This window comes from Brassica napus, chromosome A5 (assembly GCF_020379485.1).
Source record: "Brassica napus cultivar Da-Ae chromosome A5, Da-Ae, whole genome shotgun sequence".
In the NCBI taxonomy this organism is placed as follows: Eukaryota; Viridiplantae; Streptophyta; class Magnoliopsida; order Brassicales; family Brassicaceae; genus Brassica; species Brassica napus.
Window position 1 is genome coordinate 9,839,742 of NC_063438.1, and position 27,174 is coordinate 9,866,915.

Genomic DNA, 27,174 nt, shown 5'->3' on the forward strand with positions numbered 1-27,174 from the left:
GAATATTAGAAACAAAAAAATGAAAATTATACCATAACAAGATTAAACTTGAACTTGTAATTATATCCAAAATGCAAATTAATGAGTTAGTCGATTCATGCTTGTGGTGTACACGTCTGTATGTGATACATTTCCATGGAAAATGACAATAATGTAGCATTAAGTTTGCAAACCGTAATATAATATGGAAGGTTTTCAACACCTAGTACATTTACATAGTAGTACACCTTGCACTTTTACATAGAAATTGACAATGTCGTATCATTATGTTCACAAATCATAATAAAATAATACAGTTAACAAACCTGATTGAGTTTATATTACATATATAGAATAAAACACCATAACTAAATCCTTAGAACATTAAGTTAACAATTTGACCACAAACTAACTGAAACTTTGTTCAGCCCTTGTTAGCAACTTTGACATTGCCAACCAATTCTTCATAACAATTCATGGCATATTGTTCTTGGAATCTTTCTACAACTTTGTTTGTAATCTGACCCATTTCCTCCTTGCCAAGACCAATAATGTGCATCTCCAAGAACTTAGTTGTACATGGTCCATAGTCGCTGCTCCTATTGTTTTGATGGATACCATTTGTAACACCCCAAGACCGTCCTAGACATATGGTCGAGTCACCGGCCAACAATCAAACAAGAATACGATCAATAGTCCGACCAACACCCATGGTTATAGATGAAATGAGCCAACCGGCCAGCTAATAATCAAACAAGAATATGACTGACTGTCCAACCCAACATCATGGTTTGGAAACGCTACGTGACAGGCTAGGGAAGATCTGGTCAAAGTCACAAAACTTACTCCACGACTTTGATCAGTTCATCCACTATATCGCCCCACTATCTCAAGGTTTAAGGCTTTGCAACCCGTACAACGAGTTACCGGTTCCGAGAGATCAGGACCTAAGGCTTTTCAACCCATACCAAGACCTAACGTTATGTTAGACCAGACTAGTCAATTACAGAGTATTCATGATGCACATATAAAATAATTAAGTTATTGATTAAAGAAATATTCATACATTAAATAATTCAAGGCTGGCATGGCCTAATGACAAATCGAGTCAAATCAACACAAATTATAATACCATTTACAAAAGGCATGAAAATCTACTCCGGCGGTCCTAACGTCCAACTCTAAGCTACCCGGTTATCCTAGACTAAAGCTACCTACAAAAAGGACAATGGAGTGTGTGAGTAACCTAATGTTATTCAATGAGTTGGCGGCCTCTACCCGCAACCTAGAAACTAACCCATACAACCCCAAAATAACAATCAATTTAGCTTTAGCATGCAATCAAAGTTAAACCTAAGCAATCAATCACAATTCAATAACTTTGATAAACATCTAATCAAACCGTTACTAAGTTAGACCCGACCTCCTACCAGGATTTAACTTCAAGTAACGAAAACCTGCATGAAAACAAGTCAACAACCAATTGACAATCACAATCACAATATTAAGACTCTAATTAACTACATCTCAATCTAACTTGTAACAATGTATTTCAGTGTTACACTTACTCTAAAGTTTCATTACCTTTTACTAAACTCGACACTCTAACCTGAGCCCTTGTGACGTCGTGTTCCTCCTCAACATCAGTAATATCTTATCTCTTTACCACAAATGCCAGAAGAAGGAAATTTCAACTGACTGCAGCCCATAGTCATTTTGGCCACCGCACGACAACCCACAGTCATTCAGGTCACTGCCAACATTACACCGTCGTGTAATACTCAGCCATGGGCCATGACCCATTCCTATGAGTCTTCTTGATCCAGTGAATAAGGTGTTGGGAATGTCCTAAAATCATTTGTACTTACTCTTGTTAAAGTCGTAAGTCGAGGTTCGACAATCGTATAAAATTGGGTGGTTATAATGTTTTGGTAGAAACCGCTTATAGTCTATGGATTGAGAATCCATTACTAATTTTATATGATCCTACAGGGTCGCACACCTAAGAAAATTGGATTAATACATAAACTGGAGTTTCATGTTTAGATATTATATATATTTGATATATATAATTACAGTATATATGTTGAATGTGAATTGTCTTAATATGATTAAGTCAATTAACATAATGGACTTGAGCCATTATCATGTTTAATGAGATTAGGTCACATAACACACACACACACATATATATATATATATATATATATATATATATATATATATATATATATATATATATATATATATATATATATATATATATATTGCTTGAAAGTGAGATAATGATGTTGGCCGCATTACGTCTCCGCACGAGACAGAGAACGTTCTCATAATCAAAAGAAGAAAAGTGTTTCTTCTTAAACAAGCAATGGAGAAATCCAATAGAGACGAAAGTGTTTGTCTAATTTGAGATATGATCTCCACGGCACTAGCATCCCGATCTGATCTAGTTTGTGTGCGTGTGGATACCGGTAGAGGCACGACGTTTGGAGTGCTTAAAATCATGAATTGGTTCATTCATTTTTCCGCTGCGAATAACCAGGTATATTTAAAATCTTAAGATCTCGATTTATTTCAGTATTTGCATGAGATTCTAGGCATATGAATTCATAGGTTGATTTATAAATCGTTATAAACCGGTATGAATTCCTACATAAGGGGTTTCCCTGAACCTGCTGGAGGTCGAAGAAACAATAATCCCCCAAAACATGTCTAGAATGGGCGGGTTGTGAACATGCTACATTGCATTCACTCACACAACACACCTAATTCCAGAACCTAGCCAAAACACTTAGATTCCAGAATACCTATGTAGACTCTCGACTCTACTACACTAACCACTAGTACCAGTAATATGGTATATATGGCTTAGGACCCTTAGTACTACTATCCAAATAAACAACAACACATAACAAAATAAATCAACCAGTTAGTCACTCCCTTACCAAGAGCTGACTAACCTCAATAAACAAGATTAGTTAAACGAGCAAGCATTTAATCAAATCTAACAAGCAATATAATCAATCAAACCATTACCCAGGTAGTTCGACCTCCTACTACAAAACTATTTTTAAAGATAACGGCGGGAACCTACGCTCATCCATATCAACACACAATAATTGAAAAAATGATGCATCCTAGCCCTATTCCTAGTGAGGTTATTAATTCAGTTTTAATTCCATTCATCTCAGCTTAACCCGTACTAAGTTGAGTCCGGTTCCATAATTAAAATAACTCTAAGGACTCTATTATGCAATAACGCGATCTTTCTATTATAACCAAATAAAACCAACTCAGAAAACTATCTTAAATTTCAAGTGGAATTCAAACATAACCAACTCACAGTGTTCTATGCTGATAAGCAGCTGGATGATCGGAGAAAATTTGGCAAAAACCAACTGTTACCTCAACTGAACAGAACCCGTGGAACTGAACTAATCCTGGACAACACCTCTGCTTGATCATCATAGAAACTGACTGTCTTGGACAGATTAATATGGGCAAATCTTCCGCGTCACAATAGTATAGAAACGTCGATTGGAAAAAAAACTTGTCTTCTCGGTGGAGTATTGATGTTCATAAATGACGTCACTCGTAAAACGATCTCTCTCTCTCTCTCTCTCTCTCTCTCGGCATGTTTTTGGAGTGGCTTTTGGTGTGTAATAGATGTCTGAAAACTGAATGGAGGGTTGGGTATTTATAGAAATATGTGGCCAGTAAGGAGAAGCCACACGAGCTACTGTATGTCTGCCTGCATGCCTCCGGTCGCATGTGTGACGACACATGACACACACATGGCGTACTGCATGACCTGGGGTCTCATGCAGGATGACACATGGGTCTGATACCACCTCTGTAACACCCTCGGACCGTCCTAGACATATGGTCGAGCCACCAGCCAACAATCAAACAAGAACATGACCAATAGTCTAACAAACAACCATGGTTATAAATGAAATGAGCCAACCGGCCAGCCAACAATCAACCAATAACATGACTGACCGTCCAATCCAACACCATGGTCCGGAAGCGCTACATGACGGGCTAGGGACGATCCGGTCAGAGTCACAAAATTTACTCCACGACTTAGACCAGTTCATCCACTAACTCGTCCTGCTATCTCAAGTCTTAAGGATTTGCAAGCCGTACCAAGAAATAACGGTTATGTTAGATCGAGGCCTAAGACTTTTCAACCCGTACCAAGACCTAAGGTTGTGATAGACTGGACTAGTCAATTATTAGAGTACTCATAATGCACATATAAAATAATTACTTTATTGATTCAAGAAACATTCATACAAGAAATAATTCAAGACTGGATCCGGCCTAATGCCAAATCGAGTCAAACTATCACAAATTAAAATACCGTTTACAAAAAGCATGAAAACCCAGCTCCAAGCTACCCGGTCATCCTAGACTAAAGTTACCTTCAAAAAGGACAACAAAGTTGGGTGAGTAACCTAATGTTACTCGGTGAGTTGGCGACCTCTACCCACAACCTAGAAACTAACCCAGACAATCCAAAATAACAATTAATCTATCCCTAGCATGCAATCAAACCTAAAGCTAAGAAATTAATCACAATTCAATAATCCGAATAAAAATCTAATCAAACCGTTACTAAGTTAGACCCAACCTCATGCCATGATCTAACCTCAAGTGACGGGAACCTGCATGAAAACAACTCAACAACCAATCGACAATCACAATCACAATATTAAGACTTTAATTAAGTACGACTCAATCTAACTCGTAACAACGTATTTTGGTGTTACAATTACTCTAGGGTTCCATAACCCTTTAATAAACTCGACACTCTAACCTAAACATGCATAGCATAGGCGGGTTACGACAATGCTATATGGAATTCACTCACAAAACACAACCTAATTCTGAAACCTAGTATAAAAACTTAGATTCTAGAATACATATCTAGACCTCGACTCTACTACACTAACCACTAGTACCAGTAATCCGGCCTATATGGCTTAGGACCCTCAGTACTACTATCCAAATAAAAAACAACACATAACCAAATAAATCAACCAGTTAATCACTCCCTTACAAAGAGATGACTAACCTTAATCAACAAGATTAATTAAATGAGCAAGCATTTAATCATATCTAACAAGCAATATACTCAATCAAACAGTTACCCAGTTAGTTGAGCCTCCTGCTACGAAACTATCTTTAAAGATAACGGAAACCTACACTCAATCATGTCCACATGCAGGAATAGAAAACATGATGCATCATAGCCATAGTCCTAGTAAGGTTATTAACTCAGTCTTAATTCCATTCATCTCAGCTTAGCCCGTACTAAGGATTCTATCATGCAATAACGTGATCAAACAAAACCAACTCATAGAACTGCCCTAAATTCCAAGCGGAATTCAAACAAAACCAAATCACATTGTTCTATGCTGATAAGTAGCTGGTTGATCAGAAAGGACATCGCCAAAACCCAAAAATGACCTTAACTGAACAGTACCCGTGGAACTGAACTAATCCTGGACAGCACCTCTACTTGATCATAAGAAAAACTGATTGGCTTGGACGGATTGATTTGGACAGAGTTTTCGCATCACAATCGCAGAAAATCATTGATTGGACAAAACTTGTCTTGTCGGTGGAGTATCGGTCTTCAGAAATGACGTCACTCTTAAACTGGATGTCTGTAAGCTGAAGAGAGGGTTGGGTATTAATAAAAACATGCGGGTAGTAAGGAGAGGCCACACGAGCAACTTTGTGTTCGCCCGCATGTTTTCGGTCACATGCTCGGCCACAAACGGCGCATACATGGCTTACTGCATGACCTGGGTTTCATGCAGGACGACACATCTCCTCCCACATGTCAGGATTCATGCCTGGAGTGCATGCAAGACACTACACCAGCACACACATGTCGATCATCATGCTTCAGTTGCATCGTGCTCCGACATGTCAAGCCGCATGTACTGCTTACATGTGCGGCGAAACCTGGTGCTTATATAGATGGATAGGTTATTCGACAGTTTAGACCGTGTTTTAATCCCATGCATCCAGCCACCTTATGCTTCTCGATCCATTCGTCTGTTTTTGGCCCTTTGGTCATATTTCCGATCCGCGATCAAATCCGAATATTTTTCTACCTCCTTTCTGATGAGAAAATATTTTTAATAAATTTTTGACTGAATTTCTCATGATGGTAAATTTTTCTCGAGCCTCTGGCTTCCTCAAAAAATATTCCATAATACTGAAATTGAGATTTTTGCCCAACTTCGGGTATTCCCGTCATGTTTACTTCCCATCGTGCTTACTTCCCGTCCTGCTTATTTTCCGTCGTGCTTCCGAATTAGTTTTTTCACAACAATATTTTATTAATACGATATTCTTCCAAAAACATCGTACGCCGGAAACGTCGTGCTTCTAAAAAATTGTGCTTCGAAAAACATCGTGCTTCCAAAATGTGTTGATTTGATCTACCACATGTTCTAACCATGGTAAAATGACTCAACCGACTCATGGTTCATATAAGATCACTTCTACGATCCTCGTACTTCAAAACTTCTCGATCGCTCGTCCGCGAATCGACCACCAACTGTAGATGCTCGATCATCTCTATTTTTTCTTTGAATCATGTCAAGTTGTTTGGTTCAAAACTTAACATACCTTGAGACTCTTTGATTCCCAAGAGTTTGGCTCTGAATTTTGACTTTATCGGTCTCGACCATTTTATCCCTTCGGGAGGTTTACCACACCATCTAACCGGCTCCATGAATAATGTGATACTCGTTCGCTTATGTGGCACTTTGGATATCCATATACTGTTCCAAAATATAGGGTTAGGATACAATAACCAGATCCGTGTGCTTAGTAACTTCTTCACTGGAATTCTGGTCAATGTAAGGATCAAGAATTGTTATGTGAAATGACTGCAAGTCTATACTGAGACCCACACAATGATCTGAACCCCATCTCATAGGAGCGTACACCATGTCCACATTGTTTGTTGACAAATTCTATCTTACAATTTATACCCCTACTCTTTCCTATCACATAATTTTGGATGTTTGTATTCCATTCAAAATTTAACTACCTTATTGTGGATAGAAAGCTGGCCATGATGAAACCATGATCTTTGTAAAGTACGGGTCTAGCATTACTGTTTGTTTTCTTAGCAAAACATTCGCATGACGTCTCACAACATTTTCATTATAACCGGCATGCACTGTGGATAATAATATTTACATAAAAACAGTTAGATACTAACATTCCTCATAAAACACCGCGTATACTTGGTGTATGTTCATGAAAAATAACTTGTAAGACAACCATTTTCGGGGTTCAACTATGTCAAGGAAAAAGGTATTTGTCACAACTAGGGGTGTCAAAATGGGTCAAATGGGTCAACCCAACCCAAAACCCAAATGAATTTACTGTTAATGAGTCATGGGTCAACCCAACCCATTTATTAAATAGGTTGGGTTGACCCATGACCCATTAAATTAAAAAGGTTAGATGGGTTAATGGTTGACCCATGGACCCAATATCTTTATAATAAATTATTTTTAAGTTAAGACCAAGTTGATCAAAATGATAAAATGTTTTTTGTGGTTTAGGCGGAAAATAACATTTTTGCGGGAAAGTGAATTTTCCCAGTTTTGGCGGGAAAATGCGTTTTTGCGGTTTTGGCGGGAAAACATGTTTTTACGGTTTTGGCGGGAAAATGCGTTTTTGCGGTTTTGACGGGAAAATGCATTTTTGCAATTTTGGCGGGAAAATGCGTTTTTGCGGTTTTGGCGGGAAAATGGGGTTTTGCGGTTTTGGCGGGAAAATGGGGTTTTGCGGTTTTGGCGGGAAAATGCGTTTTTGGCGGGAAAATGCGTTTTTGCAGTTTTGGCGAGAAAATGAGGTTTTGAGGTTTTGGCGGGAAAATGGGTTTTTGCGGTTTTGGCGGGAAAATGGGTTTTTGCGGTTTTGGCGGGAAAATGCGTTTTTGCGGTTTTGGCGGGAAAATGCGTTTTTGCGGTTTTGGCGGGAAAATGGATTTTTGCGGTTTTGGCGGGAAAATGCGTTTTTGCGGTTTTGGCTGGAAAATGGGGTTTTGAGGTTTTGGCGGAAAAATGCGTTTTTGCAGTTTTGGCGAGAAAATATGTTTTTGGCGGGAAAATTGGTTTTTGCGGGAATAAGTGATTGGACTTTAGAGAAATTCATGATTTTCCAATTTTATCAAACCTTAGAATTGAGTTTACTCATGGTTTTTTTTAATTGAAAACAAAATGGGTCAGAGTTGACCCAACCCAATAAACCCATTAACTTGTTAACCCATTAACTTGTTAACCCATTAACTTGTTAACCCATTAACTTGTTAACCCATTAACCTGTTAATCCGTTAACCTGTTAATCCATTAACCTGTTAATCCATTAACCTTTTAACCCATTAACCCATTGGATCAAAAATAAACAGTTCATTTGGGTTAATGGGTCAAATTGGGTTGGGTCAACCCATGGGTCATGACCCATTTTGACACCCCTAGTCACAACGTGAGAGGAGAGAGGTTATGATCTCAAACTTCCTATAAATTTAAAAATATCCAAAATTTATGATCATATCATAAAAGCATGCAAATATGTATGTTTACATCCATAACATCATGCACTTACTGTTCGAAGTTTTCACCTAATGTGTCAAAAAAATATTTTAAACACTCTTATGTTCAACTTCGCCAGAGCCATATATTCAGGCGTTTTATCGCTCGTGAATATTCTTTTCAACCTTGGATCATAGGTGTATACTCCAATATTTTTTTTGGAAGAATTTGCGGATACTCTTACCACCATTTTGACAACGTTCTCAGATTCTACCGTGTCAGAAACATGATATGTGGGTGGTATGGAAACATTTTCTGAATTAGCAGGGGATGCTGCTATTGTTGGGGTGTCCAAATTTTGCAAGGGGGATCATTTGGTTCCATGATGGGGAATGCAGTATCCTGATCCTCTGCAACAAGGCTGGGTGTTGAGTTGTCCGCAAGAAGGGATGTAGTTTTTGGATCCTCCAACGTCAGACATACATGTTTGATTTTTTCAAAGATTGGGGAGACGTGTTCACCAGTCTCTATAACCGGGATTCAGTCTCTAGATCTTCTGCAACAAGGCGTGATTTTGAGTTATCCGCAAGAGGGGATGTAGTCTTTTAATCCTCCACTAGATTTTGACCCGCGCTTAAAAAGCGCGGATATTTTTTTGGTGACCGTAAACTCAAATATTAAATGAATTTATGTTTATTATTAGATATCTAAAATATTTAAAACTGTTTTATTATTATTATTCCTGTGGGGTACAATGTTTTCATTGAGTTTTCATATCCAAATCAAACTTGTGGTCGAACCGTAAGATCTAGTAACTCATATATAGTGGAATAGAATATAATAAAATGAATATAGTAATATATTTGAAAATCAAAAAGACCGTTATTAACCCACTGAGAAAAAATATAATTTGTTTTTTGTTTTATAAATTTTTGATATATTAATATATATTTGACTTGTATAAGAAATTTCTTTTAACAAATATTGTTAAGTTTATTTATAAATTAATTATCAATCTACCAAAATAGTGAAGCAAGTATTTTTTTTTTCCTTTTTTAATTTTCTATCAAACTATTATCAATTTTTTCAAAAAAAAAATCAGTTTGTGACAGATATTTTATTATTAGAAATCCATAAATTGAAATAATGTTACATTTATATGTATTTATGTATAAAATGGTCTTCATAATTTGGGATTTTGTAAAAAAAGGGAAGTTAATTTGGTTATTTTTTTTTTGTAACAAAAGTTAATTGGATTTATAATTTTTTTCTGAATGGGTTGTATCAGTTAAATTATCTTTTTTAAGTTAAAGACCCAAAGCCCAATTAATAATATTTATTTTGCTGATAACAAAGTGAGATTAAATAGAAATAACATATAATATAAGGAAGACCAAAAAATAAAAAAAAGGAAAGGTCCAAACAACCTTTATAAGTAGATTTATCAAGAATGCTTCCCTTTTAATAGAATAGATCATTGGGGATATATGTTTGCTTTTCTAAACAATTGGGGAGACTCGTTCACCGGTCTTAAAACAGGGGGAGACTCGTTTACCGATCATTACAACCGGGATGCAGACTTTGTATCATCAACAATTGGAGAGATAATTTTTGGATTAGTTAGATATGATGATACATGTTCCCTGGCCTCTTCAACCGAGGATGTAGCCTTTGGTTCATGAAAAGTTTAGTCTTCTTATGACACCTTACCAAAGGAGAAACTGAGATAGATAAACCATCCTCAAACCCCGTCAGAATATCATCTACAGCAAACGGTTCTTGTCGACTCCTTTAATCTTGAAGTGATACAATGCTTGTATCTCCAATCTAGTGTTATGGCTCCAAAAAAGTACACGACACTTGTCTTCTTGTACAGTGAGCTGTGAGGAGATTCTCCTTATCATTTACTTCTTAGTATATTTTCCACTCTCCAAACAAACTAATGCCTTGAAAGTTGAAACTGAAAACTTTAATATTGATTTTCATTTCAGGTTTAGTCTTTTTTGTGTGTGTGTGTGTGTTGGATCGCATGATGAACCTATTGGTATCGAACTCTACATTCTTTCGGCTTCAGCTTAATATTAAGGGAAAATTGGAAAAAAATGGACAGTCTCAACTTTTGTTTGTCCGTTTAGAACTTCTGATATTTTTAGCAATTTTGGACATGTTTTACCTTTTTTTTATGGGAAAAATAGTAAACTGAATTTTAAAAATGTAAAAAATATGAAAACTAAGTATGACAATATATATGCTTATTTTTTTTAAATAGAATCATATTTTATTTTATCTTCTAACTACAGTTAGAATACTCATTCTTGTGATCTACTTGGTCTAGAAATCGAGTACTAAGTTTTATACATAGATATATCCATGGTATATAACATAAACTAGTATTTCTTATATATTCTAACAAAGCTATAATTCGTTATGTTATAATCAAGAAAGATGTTCAATCAACCTACGGCTTGATAACGACATATAACCACAACGCAATAATATACCTTATCTATATTATGTGCCATAACCTGTTATGCCTTTTACCTTATGTGACGCTTAAGGAAGAATATGTTTCTCACCTACTCTACTGTGTTATGGGTGAGGTAGGACCCATATTCTAGGCAAATCCGGAAAATATGAAAACTTCCATATTCTGTTAAAGATGTTTCCTAAATCTAAACTAAATATACCCTAAATCTCTCATAGAATATTTTCTCCCACGGTTTTCTCCTCTCCCATGATTTTTTTCTCTTCGTTCTTTGTGTTTCTCTCTTCTTCATCGACATAATCATCTCTTCTCTCTATCAATACAACATGGTTCTAATCTATGTTAAATTTGGTGAATGGATGTCTAGTTGCAGTGACGAGTGGAGTTTCGTGGTAGACAAAGAAAGGTGTGGTCGAATGGTAACATTAGAAACTACTACTATGTTGGAGCAGCTCAAGATCATGGTGTGTGAGGATTACAGGGTTGAACATAATGTCGTTAATGCTGAGTTCAGTTCTGATATGGTGAATCAAAGAGGGAATCCTCCCATTGTTATCAGCAATGATCGACAAGTATCTAATTTTATGGGCTATGCGAAGAAGGGTTTGTCTACAACCTTGTGTGTCACGTTCTCTGGTATTGGTGTAAATCAAAAGAAACGAGTCAATATCAATTGAATAAGGAGCCGTGTGATTCAAGTAATGTTGAGGATGAGGAATTTTCTGAAATAAATCGAGCAGACTTTGTCAAACCGTCGAAGGATTTTTGTGATAGAAGGAAGGATCATGTCGCTGCAGATGGTTGCGGTGATGCTGTTTTAAGGAGTGAAAACAATGGAGATTGTGAAAACAATGGAGATAGTGAAAAGGATGGTCGATCTTGGTGAAGAGATTTTGTGAAGAAGAATCAAATTTTCAGAAGTAAAGTGGTTCTGAAGGCAACAATGAAAATTCTGGCGATGAAGAATAATTTCGATTACATTGTTCTCAAATCCACAAGAAAATGGTGGTATATTCGATGTAAGGATACATTGTGCAACTGGATTGTACGTGCATCGACTGTACGTGCAGAATGTTTTGATGGGTCCATGATCAACAAGTGCGAGGGAAGACATTCATGTGCACCTTCGAAGAAAAGCAAAACAGAAAAACAGCATCGGCAAGAACAAGTGGGAGCTGATACGACATCAATTTGATGATGCCAACGAGGGCCCAAAAGCAAATGACATCATTAAATTTATGAGATTGGAACATAGTTATGAGATTACTTATTGGCACGCTTGGGAACCTCGTGAGTTTGCAACTGCAGCTGCTAGAGGTATACCAGATCACAGTTATGCTAAAATACCAAAATATTTGCATATGATTAAAGAAGCTAATCATGGTATGCATACTCACTATTAAACTAATGAGAAGGGGAGAAGATTCTACAATACAATGTGAAGGGTGATTGTTGTTGATGGAACTTTTCTGAAAAATAAATACAAAGAAGTTGTACTTGTTGCTACTGCTGTGGATGGTAACTCTAACATTTATCCGATTGCATTTCGAGTTGTTGATTCAGAGAATGACGATTCATGGGGGTGCTTCTTCAGACAGTTGAAAATGGTTATTACTGATTGTCAAGACTTAGCTTTTGTCTAAGATATAAATTTGTCAATTGCTAAAGCGATTGGGGCTGTCTACCCTCAATTAGCACATTGAATTTGCATTCACCACTTGTTGACCAATGTGGTTGCATTTTTCAAGACAAAAGGGTTGACTTACCTGGTCGAAAAGGCTTCACGGACATATAGGTACACTGAATTTCAGGAACGTATCACCGAAGTTTTTGATATGAGTTATGAGCTTGGAAGATATCTACGGGAGGCTGATGTGCAAAAATGGGCTCGATCGCTCTTCTCTGGATCCAAGTATGACATTTGGACCACAAACCCCGCAGAGTCGATAAATTCAGTTCTGAGAACACATAGAGAATATCCGGTTATTCTTTTGCTATATAGTATAAGAAAAATGTTGACTCGATGGTTCTATGAACGTCGCTTGTTAAGCTTGAAGCATCTTGATCCTTTAACCATTAAGGTGGGGAAAAAAATTGATAGGAGAATTGTGAAGGCAAAAAAATTTCAGGTTTACAAGGTTGACAATTTCAAATCGCTTGTGAAAAGAGACAATTATGATTGTCATGTTGATTTGGAAAGAAGAACATGCACATGTGAGAAGTACGATATAGGAAAACTACATTGCCGACACGACATTCATGTAATTTATTCACAAAGTATAGAAGTATTAACACATATACTAGTATTGCCCTCAAACTCGGTTACTGCATAGAACTCTTATAAAGAAAATCGAAGCGGTCTCCTCGCAAAGACAGACCAAAGCTCGTGCAATTTGAAAGTCACCAGCTCTCTACACAAGAAGCTGTGTCTCACTCTAGCGGAGTACCCAAGACCATTCTCATGCAGCTTAAAAATTTGATAAAAAACTGGATCTTTCTTTACATCATCCAACTCCTTTGGCAACCAGTCTTCGATCCTGCAGTTGTTATTGATCTGAGTACTTGGGGCTCCTCACCCTCCTTAAAAACCATCTTTGGTAACTCCTCACGCATATCTACAAGCCATTAAAAAATTGTTCGTTCAACTAACTAACAGAACCATAGAAATAACAATCAACATATTAAAGAATCAATATCATCACACAAATAATGAGAGCAAAAGAACAACAATTTTTTCAATCGCAGAATATGTATTCCACCTAGTTCTAATTTCAAAAAGAACAACAATTTGTTCAGTCGATCAATCAACAACAATCATGGCTACAATCAAAGAAAAATATTGTAATGAGAACTAGAGTTTATCCCGCACATCGTGCGAGTATATTTTCATTTTATAAATATTTAATTTTGATATTATTATATAAACTTAAATATACAATTTATATCTTAGTGTTATTTATTTTATAACTCTTTAATTTTATTGTTTAGGTTTCTTATTACTTTATTAATGTAAAAATTTGTTTTATACATTTTACCTTTTTTTATTATGTTTTCGAGTTTTCATAATTTGAAATAATCAAATAAAAAATATTCTTCAACATATGATTTTTGAAAATATATAGCTGTAGAAATAAATTTTTAACATATGTTAATAACTTCATTTGTATAAAAAAAATATGACATGATTAACAAATTTGAACCCGTTTTAGTGGTGATGATAATTTATTTAAATGAAAGCATTATATTACTTAATTACGAAATTAATTAATATAATATCTAATAAAAGTTATTTAAAAATTTAGTAAGATTTTGTAAGATTTTTCTCAACAGATTTTGTTATAACTGAAAATAAAATTCAAATCTATATTTAAAATTAATTTATTATTAATATTCCTATTAATTATTATGTCATATTATGTGATTAATGAAATGGTCCTAGTACACTTCTAAATAGTAGATAAAAATGGTACTTTTCTTTTAATAGAGAAGATACAAATGAAGAAAGAACATATTTTAGAACACATGTTCCAATCGGACTACAACTAATCTAAGATTTTAAACACAATCGAAGAACAATTAGTCTACGTTACAATCGGAAAACAACTAGTCTACATGAAAACATACACAATCAGACAACAACTAGTATAAGATTTCATGACCCGAATTTCCCCCCTTTCCAAAAACTTAAATTGATATTCTACAAATACAAATCAAAAACATTAACATGCATGACTTAAGCATGGTGTATAAGATGATTAACCAACCCGTAAAACTAATTTACTTTAAGAAACATGAAAAATCGGTTTGAAAAAAATCTAGGTTTAAGAAAATCAATAGGAGTAATCCAATACCTAGTGTTAAAAACCGTGAGATTTTGACAAAATTGATGGAAGAACACTTCGATTTGGAATTGACCCGTCCAGCGAAACTTATTGAGGAAGAAGACTTCGATTTCGTTGTTTCTTCAGTAAGATCGAAGAGAAAGATGACGAAAACGAGGTTAGATACTAGGGCAGATGAAGAGCTCGGCCGAGAAGACAAGGGCATATGAAGAACCCTAAATCGCCATGGGAGAAGACAAGGTTAAAAAAGAATTAGGGTATGATGCCTTTTACTCGTGTCCCTCTTTTTAGTCTTTTTTTTCTTTTGTTTTTAATTTTTAACTATTTTAACTATTAAATCTATTACGAAAATTATAATTTATAATTATAATTCAACTTAATTGATTAGTTTTAAGGACATTATGGTATTTTACAGAAATTAAAATCCTATTTTCCTAAAAAATCTTATAGAAGTCCTAAAATGACAAATCAAAGATGAGAGTGTCCTTTTTTTCTAATATTCCTTCATATTAACTTGATTCAAATATTAAACTAACTCTTTTTTCTTTACTTTTTAATGGTCAATTTTTTTTGGGGTCAACGTTAATAATAGGGAAATATATGATACGATAGCACTAAAAATTTATGTCACAAATATAGACTCTAAGGATCAAAATGACCAAAATGTTTCATTAAAGAGGTAAATATACACTTATACCTCTATGGTTAACTAATCAAAACTTTAGGGTTTAGAATTAAGAGGTGGGGATTTGAGATTGAGATTTAAAATTTTATAAAATAAAAAATAAAATTAAAATTTGAAAATAAAATTTTTTAAAATAGTTTCAAAAAATATTTTCGAATTACAAAAATAAAATTTGAAAAAAAACTTTGAAAACAATTTTTTTAAAAACTTTTTTATAAAAAAGTTTGAATTTGAAAACATATAATCTAAAACTATTAAAAAAAATTGTTTTATTTATTTTTAATATATCTAGGGTATTAAGGTCTTTTTACCTATTAAATGAAACATTTTTGGTTTTTTCCTTTTTGTGGTCTATTTTTGTGATTAAAACTTAAAAATAGTCTATTTATGAGAATTATCCTTAGTGTTCGAATGGAAGGGTGGGACAAAAGCATATCTCCCGCACAAGCAGTTCTCCCATAATTAAATCACCATTCACCTTTTTCTGTTTTAAAAAGCAGTTCAAGCGGGAGATCTGCATACAGTTCAATATTTTTGTCTTTTTGTGGAAAAAGTGGAAGATGTGCATGCAGATCTCAACCGCTAACATTTGGTGATGTTGATCTGATTTTTTTTCTTTTTTTGGCCAATAAATAATACTGATACAAACACTTAATTTAAAATATATTAATCTGATTTTATAAATAATGTACGATGATTAACTCAAACTATATAGCTCACATTAATACTATTTTGTCATTTTAGGCTTCGAATTTTACGAACCGCCTCACCTCGCACCACAGTTAACAGTAACAAAAATCTTTACATATACTATATATCTATACGTTTTTATAACTGTTAAAACCGCACCGCTGTTAAACCGCTTGTCCCGTACCGCTCAAACCGCAGTTACCACTCGGAGCCTTAAAATTATAAACATGATGTTCAATCGCCGACAAAACATAACATTTCCTAAAGAAGAAGATATAAATCTTCCTACATAAATGTCGGTACGTATAAGTAATTAATATTTTTTATGTTTTAATATAGTTAATATATAGGTAAATGATTAAAAAAATTTAAATCTATTGAGAAAAGACTATTTTAAATGAACTCTTAACCGAGAACGAGTATTTATTGAGTTGTACGATCAATTAATTTTTATGACCAATTACCGTCTTAAAGATTCTACACCTACTAGTAGAAAGTTTCGCGGTGATAAGTTTAACCAAGAGTGTAGTATTAGCGTAATCTTCCGGTTTTACAAAGAAAAACTCGACCAACTAGAATGAAAATAGAAGATGTACAAGTATCTTATGAAAAATTCTACAGATATTTCGGTCGATTTTACATTATTTGAGATATTTTTTTGATATTTTGGTGTAATTTTGTTGTTTTAATATATAATTTATAGTTTTGAACTGATTTTGCCATTTATAATTTATTATAAGTTATTTTATCTGCTTGATCTGTACTTGTCTTGCTTGATCTTGATCTGCAACACTTAAACTGCTTTTACCATTCATACCCTTAATTATTTCAATTTATAAAATGTAGACTTCGAATGTTACGAACCGCTCCGCTCCGGACCACAGTTAACGGTAACAAAAATCTTTATATATATCATATGTCTATACATTTTTATAACTGTTAAAACCGTAATTAAACCACTTGTCCCGCACCGCTCAAACCGGAGCTACCATTGCGAAATAGAGCGGATGAGACAGAATTACAGAATCGATCAAACACCGATGTTGTCAGCGGTTGTGAAGCCCTTACCATCGCTGTTTCGCCTCCCTCCCCTATCGTCTTCTTCTCTCTCACTCTACTTTCGCGTCTCCCCCTCTCCTCGTCTCCTGTTCTCCCGCCGTAGCTACAGTCGCCATGCGTTTCTCGGTGACCACCACCTCTCCTGCTCCATGCCTAACAAGCCTCTTCGTGTGGCCGTCCTCCTCAGCGGCGGCGTCGATAGCAGCGTCGCCCTCCGCCTCCTCCACGCCGCTGGACACTCCTGTACAGCTTTCTATCTCAAAATCTGGTTCCAGGTGTGCCTAATAATCTCAATGCCTCTCCTCTCTCTGTCTTTTTTTTTTGTGTGATGTTTTTTCTAATGTTCTGTAGGAAGGCTTTGAGAATTTCTGGAACCAGTGTCCCTGGGAAGACGATTTGAAATATGCAAAGCATGTTTGTGAGCAGGTATGTTCGTAAAGGTTCATGCTTTTATATACTTAGCAATGAAAGGATGATGTTTTACTGGGGTGCCATTCACCAGGTTGATGTGCCTTTGGAGGTTGTGCATTTAACAGATGAGTACTGGGAAAGAGTTGTAAGTTCTTCTTTCAAATGCTTCTCTTGTTTGTGGGGTTTCTGATTGGGGTTTCATCAGGTTTCATACATTATAGAGGAGTACCGTTGTGGACGCACACCTAATCCGGATGTTCTATGCAACACTAGAATTAAGTTTGGTAACCTCTAGTTTGTTAAACAGATGGCTTCTTTCAGTTCAAGTATTTATTTTTGACTAATCTGCTGTTGATTGACTTTATATTTTTCAGGTGCATTCATGGATGCAATCAGTGGTATGGAATATGACTACATTGCTTCAGGCCATTATGCTAAAGTTGTCCATCCTCCTGCTGATCAAACTGATTCATCATCTGTTCTGGAACTATCACAAGACATGGTACCAAAGCATGTCTTGTTTTTTGCTGTACTAGAGAGAATGTCCCATGTTGTGTTCAATGTTTGCATTCTACCTACTTACGCTTCTAAAAGGTACATTGTTTTGTTTTGTTTTTTTTTAAGGTGAAAGATCAAACCTACTTCCTCTCACATCTCTCTCAAACTCAGCTTAAGCGACTGCTATTCCCACTCGGCTGCGTAAAGAAGGTAGTTGTAGTTCTATGTTTGCGAAATGGTTTAGATGTTTTAGTACACATGCCTCTGCTTCATTACGAAACATAAAATGAAACAAAAAAAAAGCCTTTTGTTTGTTTTCTGATGTCCAGGAAGAAGTTCGCAAACTTGCCACAGAATTTGATTTGCCAAATAAAGATAGAAAGGATTCACAAGGAATATGTTTCCTTGGGAAGGTACACTTTCTAGTTTGTTCATCTAGTTTATGATAGTAAACACTCAAGTATAAGTCTGAAACATATGATGAGTATGGTTTGCTGTAATAGATAAAGTTCAGTGATTTCGTTGGAAGACACATAGGAGAGATGGAAGGGATTATACTGGAAGCTGAAACTGGAGTTTTTCTCGGTAACCATCGGGGGTTTTGGTTTTACACAATTGGACAACGCCAAGGCTTGCGTTTACCCGGTGGACCCTGGTATGTTGTTGAGAAGGACACCAAGAACAATGTCGTGTTTGTCTCTAGAAACTACTACTCGATGGACAAGAGAAGGCGGGTTTTCCGTGTTGGCTCTTTAAGATGGCTTAGCGGGAAACCTTCAGGCAATGTTAACCAGCTCCGTTGCAAGGTATGGTTCGATTGCTTTCGACAGACGATGGCTACATGGCACTGAATAAGTTGAGTTTTTATTAGGTCCGGCATGGGCCTGGCTTCTACAGCTGCAGCTTTGAAATGGAAGGAGATGTTGCGGTTGTACATCTAGATGAAGACGACCAAGGTTTAGCTGCTGGACAGTTTGCAGCCTTCTATGAAGGAACCACTTGCATTGGCTCAGGCGTGATCTTGGAGTCATGGGATGATCAGTGTTTCCCTGTCTGTGCAAAAGCCCTTGAACTCGCGGCTTTGGAAGACAAAACCAAACTCGGGAAACCTGTTAAAATCAAGACGATGCCAGTTACAACATCTGCTGAGGCTGAGTTAGTAGTGTAGTAGTATTAGTCTGGAGAAGCTACTTGAAGAGTTGGAAAGAAAAAAACATAGATCAGGGGATAATTAATACTATTTTAAGAAAAAAACATACCTATCGAAATGATAAGAGTAGCATACATAATCTATGGTAATTTATTCTTGTTTCTGTTTAAGAGATTACATGCGCACATGTCTCCATGTGTTTGTCAACTAAGAGAGAGAGAGAGAGAAACGCTTAAAGGGCTAAAAATAACGCTTGAAAAACGCTCTTGCATCCAAAAAACTTACAATGAATGATGTTCTTTAATTTTCATTTCTATAATTCTCCAAACGGAATCTGAGTAAAAAAGGAAAAAAAAGATTTGTGTTCTTCTCCAACAATCTTTATCTTCTTGTTCTTCTTCTGTTACTTTGTGTTCCTTGTCTCTGTTTCAGACATGGCGATTCCTGCGGCTCTTGTCTTTGTCCCTGTTGGTGTCCTTTTTTTGGTCTCAGGCCTCATCGTCAATCTCATTCAGGTCATACCCTTTTTTGTTTAACCTTGTCTTTATTCATGGAAGAGAAATGGCTAAAACATTTTCTCTTCTTTAATGGTTTTTTGTTTGTTTCCAGCTCGTGTTCTTCATCATCGTTCGTCCATTCTCAAAAAGCTTATATAGAAGAATCAACAAAAACGTTGTGGAGTTACTTTGGTTGCAGCTTATATGGCTGATTGATTGGTGGGCTTGTATAAAGGTTTGTGATTTCTATTGAAATCTTTTTTTAATGTTCAGTCTGATATGTGATATTGTGTTGTTGCTGCAGGTAAATATATACGCTGACGCAGAGACTCTACAGTTACTTGGTAAGGGATGAACTAAGAGTTTACGTGACATAAGTCTTTTAAGTATTCGAAACTATTGATTCTTGTTCTTGATATAACGTTACCAGGGAAAGAACATGCACTTGTTTTATCTAACCATAGAAGTGACATTGATTGGCTTATTGGATGGGTCATGGCTCAGGTCTTTGTCTGAAACAAGATTTGTTTAAATTTGGGGGATAATATTTTGTTTTTTCTGATTGAATATTATTTGATGAAATACAACAGCGTGCAGGTTGTCTTGGAAGCTCTCTAGCTATCATGAAAAAAGAAGCCAAGTACCTTCCAGTGAGTCTTCTTTTGTTTTTGTTTCTAATCTTCTTGTTTTTTGGTGTACTGTGGTGTATCATTACAAGTTTTTCAACAGATCATAGGTTGGTCGATGTGGTTTTCCGATTACATTTTCCTGGAAAGAAGCTGGGATAAAGATGAGAAGACCCTCACGGTCAGTTTTGCTCTGTGAGCTTAGATTTGACTATACTTTTCTGATGTTCTTGAAACATGTCTCTGTTATTACTTATTGCAGGCAGGTTTTAAACGGTTTGAGGACTTTCCTATGACATTCTGGTTGGCTCTATTCGTTGAAGGAACTCGTTTCACTCAAGAGAAGCTTGAAGCTGCTCAAGAATACGCCTCTATCAGAAGCTTACCCTCTCCCCGAAATGTCTTGATTCCTCGTACAAAGGTGAGTTTCACTTGCTTCTTCAGGTTATTGTTAGGTTGGACTTACATAAGATATGCCAAACCAGGGATTTGTATCGGCGGTGTCTCACATAAGGTCATTTGTCCCTGCGGTTTATGACTGTACCTTAACCGTTCGTAACAATCAGCCTAAACCAACTCTGCTTAGGATGTTCAGCGGACAATCATCTGAGGTTACAACAGATAATAATGCGTCTTTTCTTTTCAGTCACATAAACAAAATGTTTGAGCACTTATCAGAAACTTTTTGTTTCTTCTTTCTTGAAGTTGAATTTGCAGCTAAGACGTCACAAGATGAGTGACTTGCCAGAAACTGATGATGGTATTGCTCAATGGTGCCAAGATCTATTTATCACCAAGGTTCACAAACAAACTTTTTGAATTGAAATAAAACTTCATTTGTCTCTACATTGCTTACTTTTAATAATCAGGATGCTCAACTTGAGACATACTTCACAAAAGACGTGTTCAGCGACTTGGATGTTCACCAAATCAACCGGCCAATCAAACCACTGATCGTAAGAAACATGACCAATCTTACTGCTAAATGATATTATATTGACTTCTCTCATGAAACATGTTGTTATTGTTGGAAACAGGTGGTGATAGTTTGGGTATGTCTTCTTATGTACGGTGGTTTCAAGCTGCTTCAATGGCTCTCTATGGTGGCCTCTTGGGAGATCATTTGTCTGTTTGTGGTCATCTTGGTAATTGCAACAATAACAATGCAAGTACTTATTCAATCTTCTGAGTCACACCGTTCAACTCCTGCCAAGAGACCTCTACAAGAACAGCTTATTTCTGCATAGGAGAAGTGAAATTTCTGTTCTAGCCAGTGTGTTCATTTGCTCATGTTTAATATCTGTATGAATATAACCAAAATTACTATTTGTTTATGATTAGTCTTATATATATTCAATATATATATTACATGAATTGTTTTTTATTTTTATAGGATATCAACCATTTTATATGTTTTCATTTAATCTTTTCTCCTGACAGTAGCATTCTCATTTTAAAATATGTGACTAAAATCTTTGCATGTACTTTGCTGTTATCAGAAAGGAGCGGTTTTTTGTTCTTTTTAATACTACTAGAGCCGGTGTCCGCGCTTCGCGCGGATTCCATGTATAATTAATGTAATGTTTTATTTAAATTTGGAGTTAAAGTTTCTGAAAGTGTGAGTTAAGTTTTGTTTTTTTTTTTGATGTGAAGACGTAGGAACAAAATAGTTTGACAGTAGAAATAAATAATTGTCCAAAGGGAATAGAATCTGGTAGATAACGAAAAAGAATTAAAATAAGATCAGACATAGACGTCTGCGAGGTATATTGTGAATAGTCTTGTAGAGCGACCACTTTCTTTCGCCATGATTAGGGTATAGAGCTAACGATCTGAGGTAAGAGAGATAAGAATATGATCTGAGGTAAGAGAGATAAGTGTATAAATATGGATCTAGATATAAGGCGGAGGGGAGATGTAGAAGGTCGGTAAGGATCTTGAATGGAGGCTTTAAGGGAGAACATTAAAGTTCCAGCCCTTTCATCGGAGGCGTTTTGCGGGAAGTTTTGGGGGAGACAAAGAAAATCGCCATGCGGAAAAAGAAATGGGGGAGACGGCAATTAGGGTTACTGAGAGGATGAGAAAGCCTTAGCTTTAGTTTTACCAAAACGGCGATTAGGATTAATGGGATGGGCTGCGAGAAAGTTATTTACCTGGCCCACCGGCAAGTGTTGTGCACATCTATACTATTATTTGCGAAGTAAATTTTGGAATCGAGGTCTCACGTTAAAAGTTAGAGTGGTTAATATCATTTATACCCTTAATGAATAAAATGGATAAATAAATTAAAAAATAAAAACGAAATTTTAATTGATTTGATTAGATTATTGATTAATAAGTTGACAAAAAAAGATTATTGATTAATAATAATATTAGTAAGAATTACCCAAAATCTGAAAATATAATTTAAGAAAGTGATAATTTCTGTATATATTATATTGTTATCTGAAAAAATCTTTTAGTAAAAAAGTAAAAACATAAATTATATAACTAAATATTAATCAAATAAAATTATTAATTATATAATTAAAAATAGAATATTGAATTATCCAAAATCTAAAAATATAATTAAAAAAAGATAATTTCTATAAATATATATATTGTATTGTTATCTGAAAAAGTATTTTAGTAAAACGTTAAAAACATAAATTATATAATTAAATATTAATCAAATAAAGTAAATTTTTTGAATCGAGCTCTCACGTTCAAAGTTAGAGTGGTTAATATTGTTTATACCTTTAATGAATAAAATATATAAATAAATTAAAAATAATAAAAACAAAATTTTAATTGATTTGATTAGATAATTGATTAATATTAATAATAGTAAGAATTATCCAAAATCTGAAAATATAATTTAAAAGGGAGATAATTTATGTATATATTGTATTGTTATCTGTAAAAGTCTTTTAGTAAGAAGTTAAAAACATAAATTATACAACTAAATATTAATTAAATAAAAGTTTTTAATTATATAATTAAAAATATAATATTGAGTTATTTTAAAATTTATTTTAGTAATGAATATAGTGTACAAAGAACTTTTCAAAAATTTATAAAAATATTTAAGTCCGCGTCGCGGGCAAAACATCTAATTTATTAAATTAAACATTTATCTAATTATTCTGTACTGTTTTACTGTTGTCGTCGTTTAGCTACAAATCGAATAAATATTTAGTAATTAAATTCTTCACTACAGAACACAGGCGTGTAATCCAAGACCTTGAATCTAACCATGCTATATTGCTTCAATCGTATGCTTCTGGGCCCCACATAAGCCGCTGTGTACAAAGCCCAAACGTTTTATTGCAAACGAAGCCCGAACGTTTTATTGCAATTTCAATTGGAAGCCCAATCCCAGTGACATGGCAATACGATAGGTTGGGATTATTTTGCACATGTGGCATCTCTCTTTAGCTTATTAATCAAATAAAATTATTAATTATATAATTAAAAATAGAATTTTGAATTATCCAAAATCTAAAAATATAATTAAAAAAAGATAATTTCTATAAATATATATATTGTATTGTTATCTGAAAAAGTATTTTAGTAAAACGTTAAAAACATAAATTATATAATTAAATATTAATCAAATAAAGTAAATTTTTGAATCGAGCTCTCACGTTCAAAGTTAGAGTGGTTAATATTGTTTATACCTTTAATGAATAAAATATATAAATAAATTAAAAATAATAAAAACAAAATTTTAATTGATTTGATTAGATAATTGATTAATATTAATAATAGTAAGAATTATCCAAAATCTGAAAATATAATTTAAAAGGGAGATAATTTATGTATATATTGTATTGTTATCTGAAAAAGTCTTTTAGTAAGAAGTTAAAAACATAAATTATACAACTAAATATTAATTAAATAAAAGTTTTTAATTATATAATTAAAAATATAATATTGAGTTATTTTAAAATTTATTTTAGTAATGAATATAGTGTACAAAGAACTTTTCAAAAATTTATAAAAATATTTAAGTCCGCGTCGCGGGCAAAACATCTAATTTATTAAATTAAACATTTATCTAATTATTCTGTACTGTTTTACTGTTGTCGTCGTTTAGCTACAAATCGAATAAATATTTAGTAATTAAATTCTTTACTACAGAACACAGGAGTGTAATCCAAGACCTTGAATCTAACCATGCTATATTGCTTCAATCGTATGCTTCTGGGCCCCACATAAGCCGCTGTGTACAAAGCCCAAACGTTTTATTGCAAACGAAGCCCGAACGTTTTATTGCAATTTCAATTGGAAGCCCAATCCCAGTGACATGGCAATATGATAGGTTGGGATTATTTTGCACATGTGGCATCTCTCTTTAGCTTTTAAATTAGGTTCTTTTATATAGTAGGATTTAGTTTCAAATCATAAAAAGCAAAGTTTAAATAACAAACTTTTTAAAAAACTAAATCAATTTAAAAGAAATCACCAGTAGATAACATAAAGAGCTCAAAAGAATATATAATAGAACCCGTCAAAGGTTGAGCTACTACCAACCAACAAACTAGTTTTTCTACTAATTCTCAAGGCGTAAGCATTACTGAGCATCCTCCTGATTGAGTATTTGTTGCAGTCAAGGAGAACATGACGAGCCAAGAAGGACTGTGACCTCTTCTTATCGCTTCATCTCTATTTCTTTCTATTTTGCATGTGAGAGTAATGCAATGGATACAAGATAGCATCATGAACATGAAAGAAGGAGACCATTAAGATGACAAAGTTATGTCGCATATTTACAATCAATACGGAAGATTCAAAATTAGGACCAAATTGTTAAAACATAAGCTCGGATCCTTGAAACTCGCTCTTATTTTATCTATAGTAACAGCTTGAGAAGAACTCAGATTTTGGGGATCTGTTTCTATAAGATAAATTTCCACCAATTATGACCTATGATAGTCTAACAATGACCATTAACTTATTAAACAAAGGGGGAGGGGGGACAACCTGCCACCGAACCGTCGAGGAAGTTAAGCAAATCAACAAAACACAAAAACCGTCGCTTCACAAGGATCCAGAACTTACGACCGTCACTCCACCAGGAGCCAACAAATCAAAAACTCGGATCAGAATCCATATAAAAACCCGAGTAGACAAACTCAACTAGTCGAAAATCACCAGATCTGCTAATAGCTACCAGATCTGATCCAAGAAGAACCAAACTCAACTAACATGACCACAAAATACATTAAAATAATACAAGAGGATAACAGAGAGGAGCAAAATACAAGAGAAGAATGGAGAAGAAGAAACGGCTGGTTCCCAGCGACCGGGCGCAGGAGACGGCGGCTGCCGCAGATAGAAGAGAGACTACGGTTTCCAACTAAGTTACAGTCAATGAAATAGAAAACGATGTGGAGCGTTTTTCATTTTGTAATGGAATCATAATTGACTACAATGAAATCAACTAAGTTACAATCAACTAAGTTGCAATCAAGGAAATAGACTAGAGATAGAAGAAGAGCGGTTTCCGTTTGTAATGGAATCATAATTACCTACAATCAGTGAAAATATCATAGTATAGTTTTAATCACTAACTAAAGGCCGCAAGTACACAATAGTAAGATGTAATACTTAAAGATACAATCCACCAAAATTTAAGTTATATTATGACTTTTCGAGGGTAGAGTTAAGCTAGAATCAAAAAGGGTTCTGTTGTAAATTGCAGAGGGAATGTAAAGACCACATAACGAATGGATTAAAATCTCTAGGTTTTCAGGCAATTCACAAGAAACACAAATTGACAGATGATTCTCAATAATGAATGTATTAAGAAATGTTCTAGAACTCAAATATCTTAATTAGACTAGCTTACTTCTGCAGTACTAAACCTTATGTATTAGAATCCTAAAGACTAACTTCTGTTGAATTTCAGAATCTAAGCATACAATAAGAACAAGTTTGATAGGTTCATGAAATTCCCTAACATCAACTTCCATTGGTTAATAATATTTCGCTTATACTAGGTTCATGCATACATTTGATCGAACAATTTCGATGCATTAAACATCTTAATATCATAAACTAGGTGATCAATTCAATTGAGCATTAAAAACAAATTATATGAAGAAACCCATAGATAATTCCCTATTCTAACAAATAATAATCATCAATCCATGAATTCCTTTAAACCCTAAATCTAACTTGACATCTACTTAAACATAAAGATTGAAGCGCATGAAATCACTAAATTAGCAACATAAATCAATAAAAAGAGGTTCAAAAAGCTTCTCTAGAAACATAGTAGGGAATCGTGTCTCCAAAACTCTTAGGTTGTCTAAACATGCTACTTAGAAACGTAACATAAATAGTAGTCTCCAAGATGACTAAAAATAGGGGTTTTTAATGTCTTAGGTCATTTTTGTTGAAAAAACTGAATTGGACCATCAGTTTTTTTACAACCGGTCGCATGAAGGTGGTTTGAACTGGTTTCTCTGACTGGTTGAAACCCTGCAAACGTTCAACCAGGTCTGGAAATTGGTGTCTGGACAGGTTACTTTGTCCGGTTGGAAATATGCAAACCTTCAGCCAGGTATGTGAAGTGGTGTATATGACTGGTTGCACTGGCTAGTTGATTGGCTCTCGACTCCAACAATGGTTTTTTGTGTGTTTTAGTTCCATTCTCATTCCTTTCTGCCTATATTCCAAAGTTATACCT

General features: G+C 34.7%; 2 protein-coding genes across 2 annotated transcripts; both read left to right on the forward strand.

Annotated features, from left to right (window-relative positions):
* The first annotated feature begins 17,228 nt into the window (after nucleotides 1-17,228).
* LOC125609524 (tRNA-specific 2-thiouridylase MnmA-like) lies at nucleotides 17,229-19,552 on the forward strand. The gene is made up of 9 exons (XM_048781007.1): nucleotides 17,229-17,591; nucleotides 17,668-17,742; nucleotides 17,819-17,872; nucleotides 17,933-18,011; nucleotides 18,102-18,229; nucleotides 18,352-18,435; nucleotides 18,555-18,638; nucleotides 18,729-19,031; nucleotides 19,097-19,552. The coding sequence occupies exons 1-9, from the start codon at nucleotides 17,265-17,267 to the stop codon at nucleotides 19,391-19,393; spliced, it is 1,431 nt and encodes a 476-aa protein (XP_048636964.1). The 5' UTR covers nucleotides 17,229-17,264; the 3' UTR covers nucleotides 19,394-19,552.
* A 98-nt stretch (nucleotides 19,553-19,650) lies between these two features.
* Nucleotides 19,651-21,935, forward strand: LOC125609525 (1-acyl-sn-glycerol-3-phosphate acyltransferase 3). Its single transcript, XM_048781008.1, has 11 exons — nucleotides 19,651-19,890; nucleotides 19,985-20,107; nucleotides 20,177-20,216; nucleotides 20,303-20,376; nucleotides 20,463-20,522; nucleotides 20,602-20,679; nucleotides 20,761-20,919; nucleotides 20,984-21,109; nucleotides 21,204-21,296; nucleotides 21,368-21,454; nucleotides 21,536-21,935. The coding sequence occupies exons 1-11, from the start codon at nucleotides 19,810-19,812 to the stop codon at nucleotides 21,743-21,745; spliced, it is 1,131 nt and encodes a 376-aa protein (XP_048636965.1). The 5' UTR covers nucleotides 19,651-19,809; the 3' UTR covers nucleotides 21,746-21,935.
* The last annotated feature ends 5,239 nt before the right edge of the window (nucleotides 21,936-27,174 follow it).

Coding starts and splice junctions, on each gene's coding strand:
- LOC125609524 (XM_048781007.1), top strand. CDS start 17,265: ATGAGACAGAATTACAGAATCGATCAAACACCGATGTTGTCAGCGGTT. Junction 17,592..17,667: donor ATCTCAAAATCTGGTTCCAG/GTGTGCCTAATA, acceptor AATGTTCTGTAG/GAAGGCTTTGAGAATTTCTG. Junction 18,639..18,728: donor GAATATGTTTCCTTGGGAAG/GTACACTTTCTA, acceptor TTGCTGTAATAG/ATAAAGTTCAGTGATTTCGT.
- LOC125609525 (XM_048781008.1), top strand. CDS start 19,810: ATGGCGATTCCTGCGGCTCTTGTCTTTGTCCCTGTTGGTGTCCTTTTT. Junction 20,108..20,176: donor ATTGGTGGGCTTGTATAAAG/GTTTGTGATTTC, acceptor TTGTTGCTGCAG/GTAAATATATACGCTGACGC. Junction 20,523..20,601: donor AAGAAGCCAAGTACCTTCCA/GTGAGTCTTCTT, acceptor GTTTTTCAACAG/ATCATAGGTTGGTCGATGTG.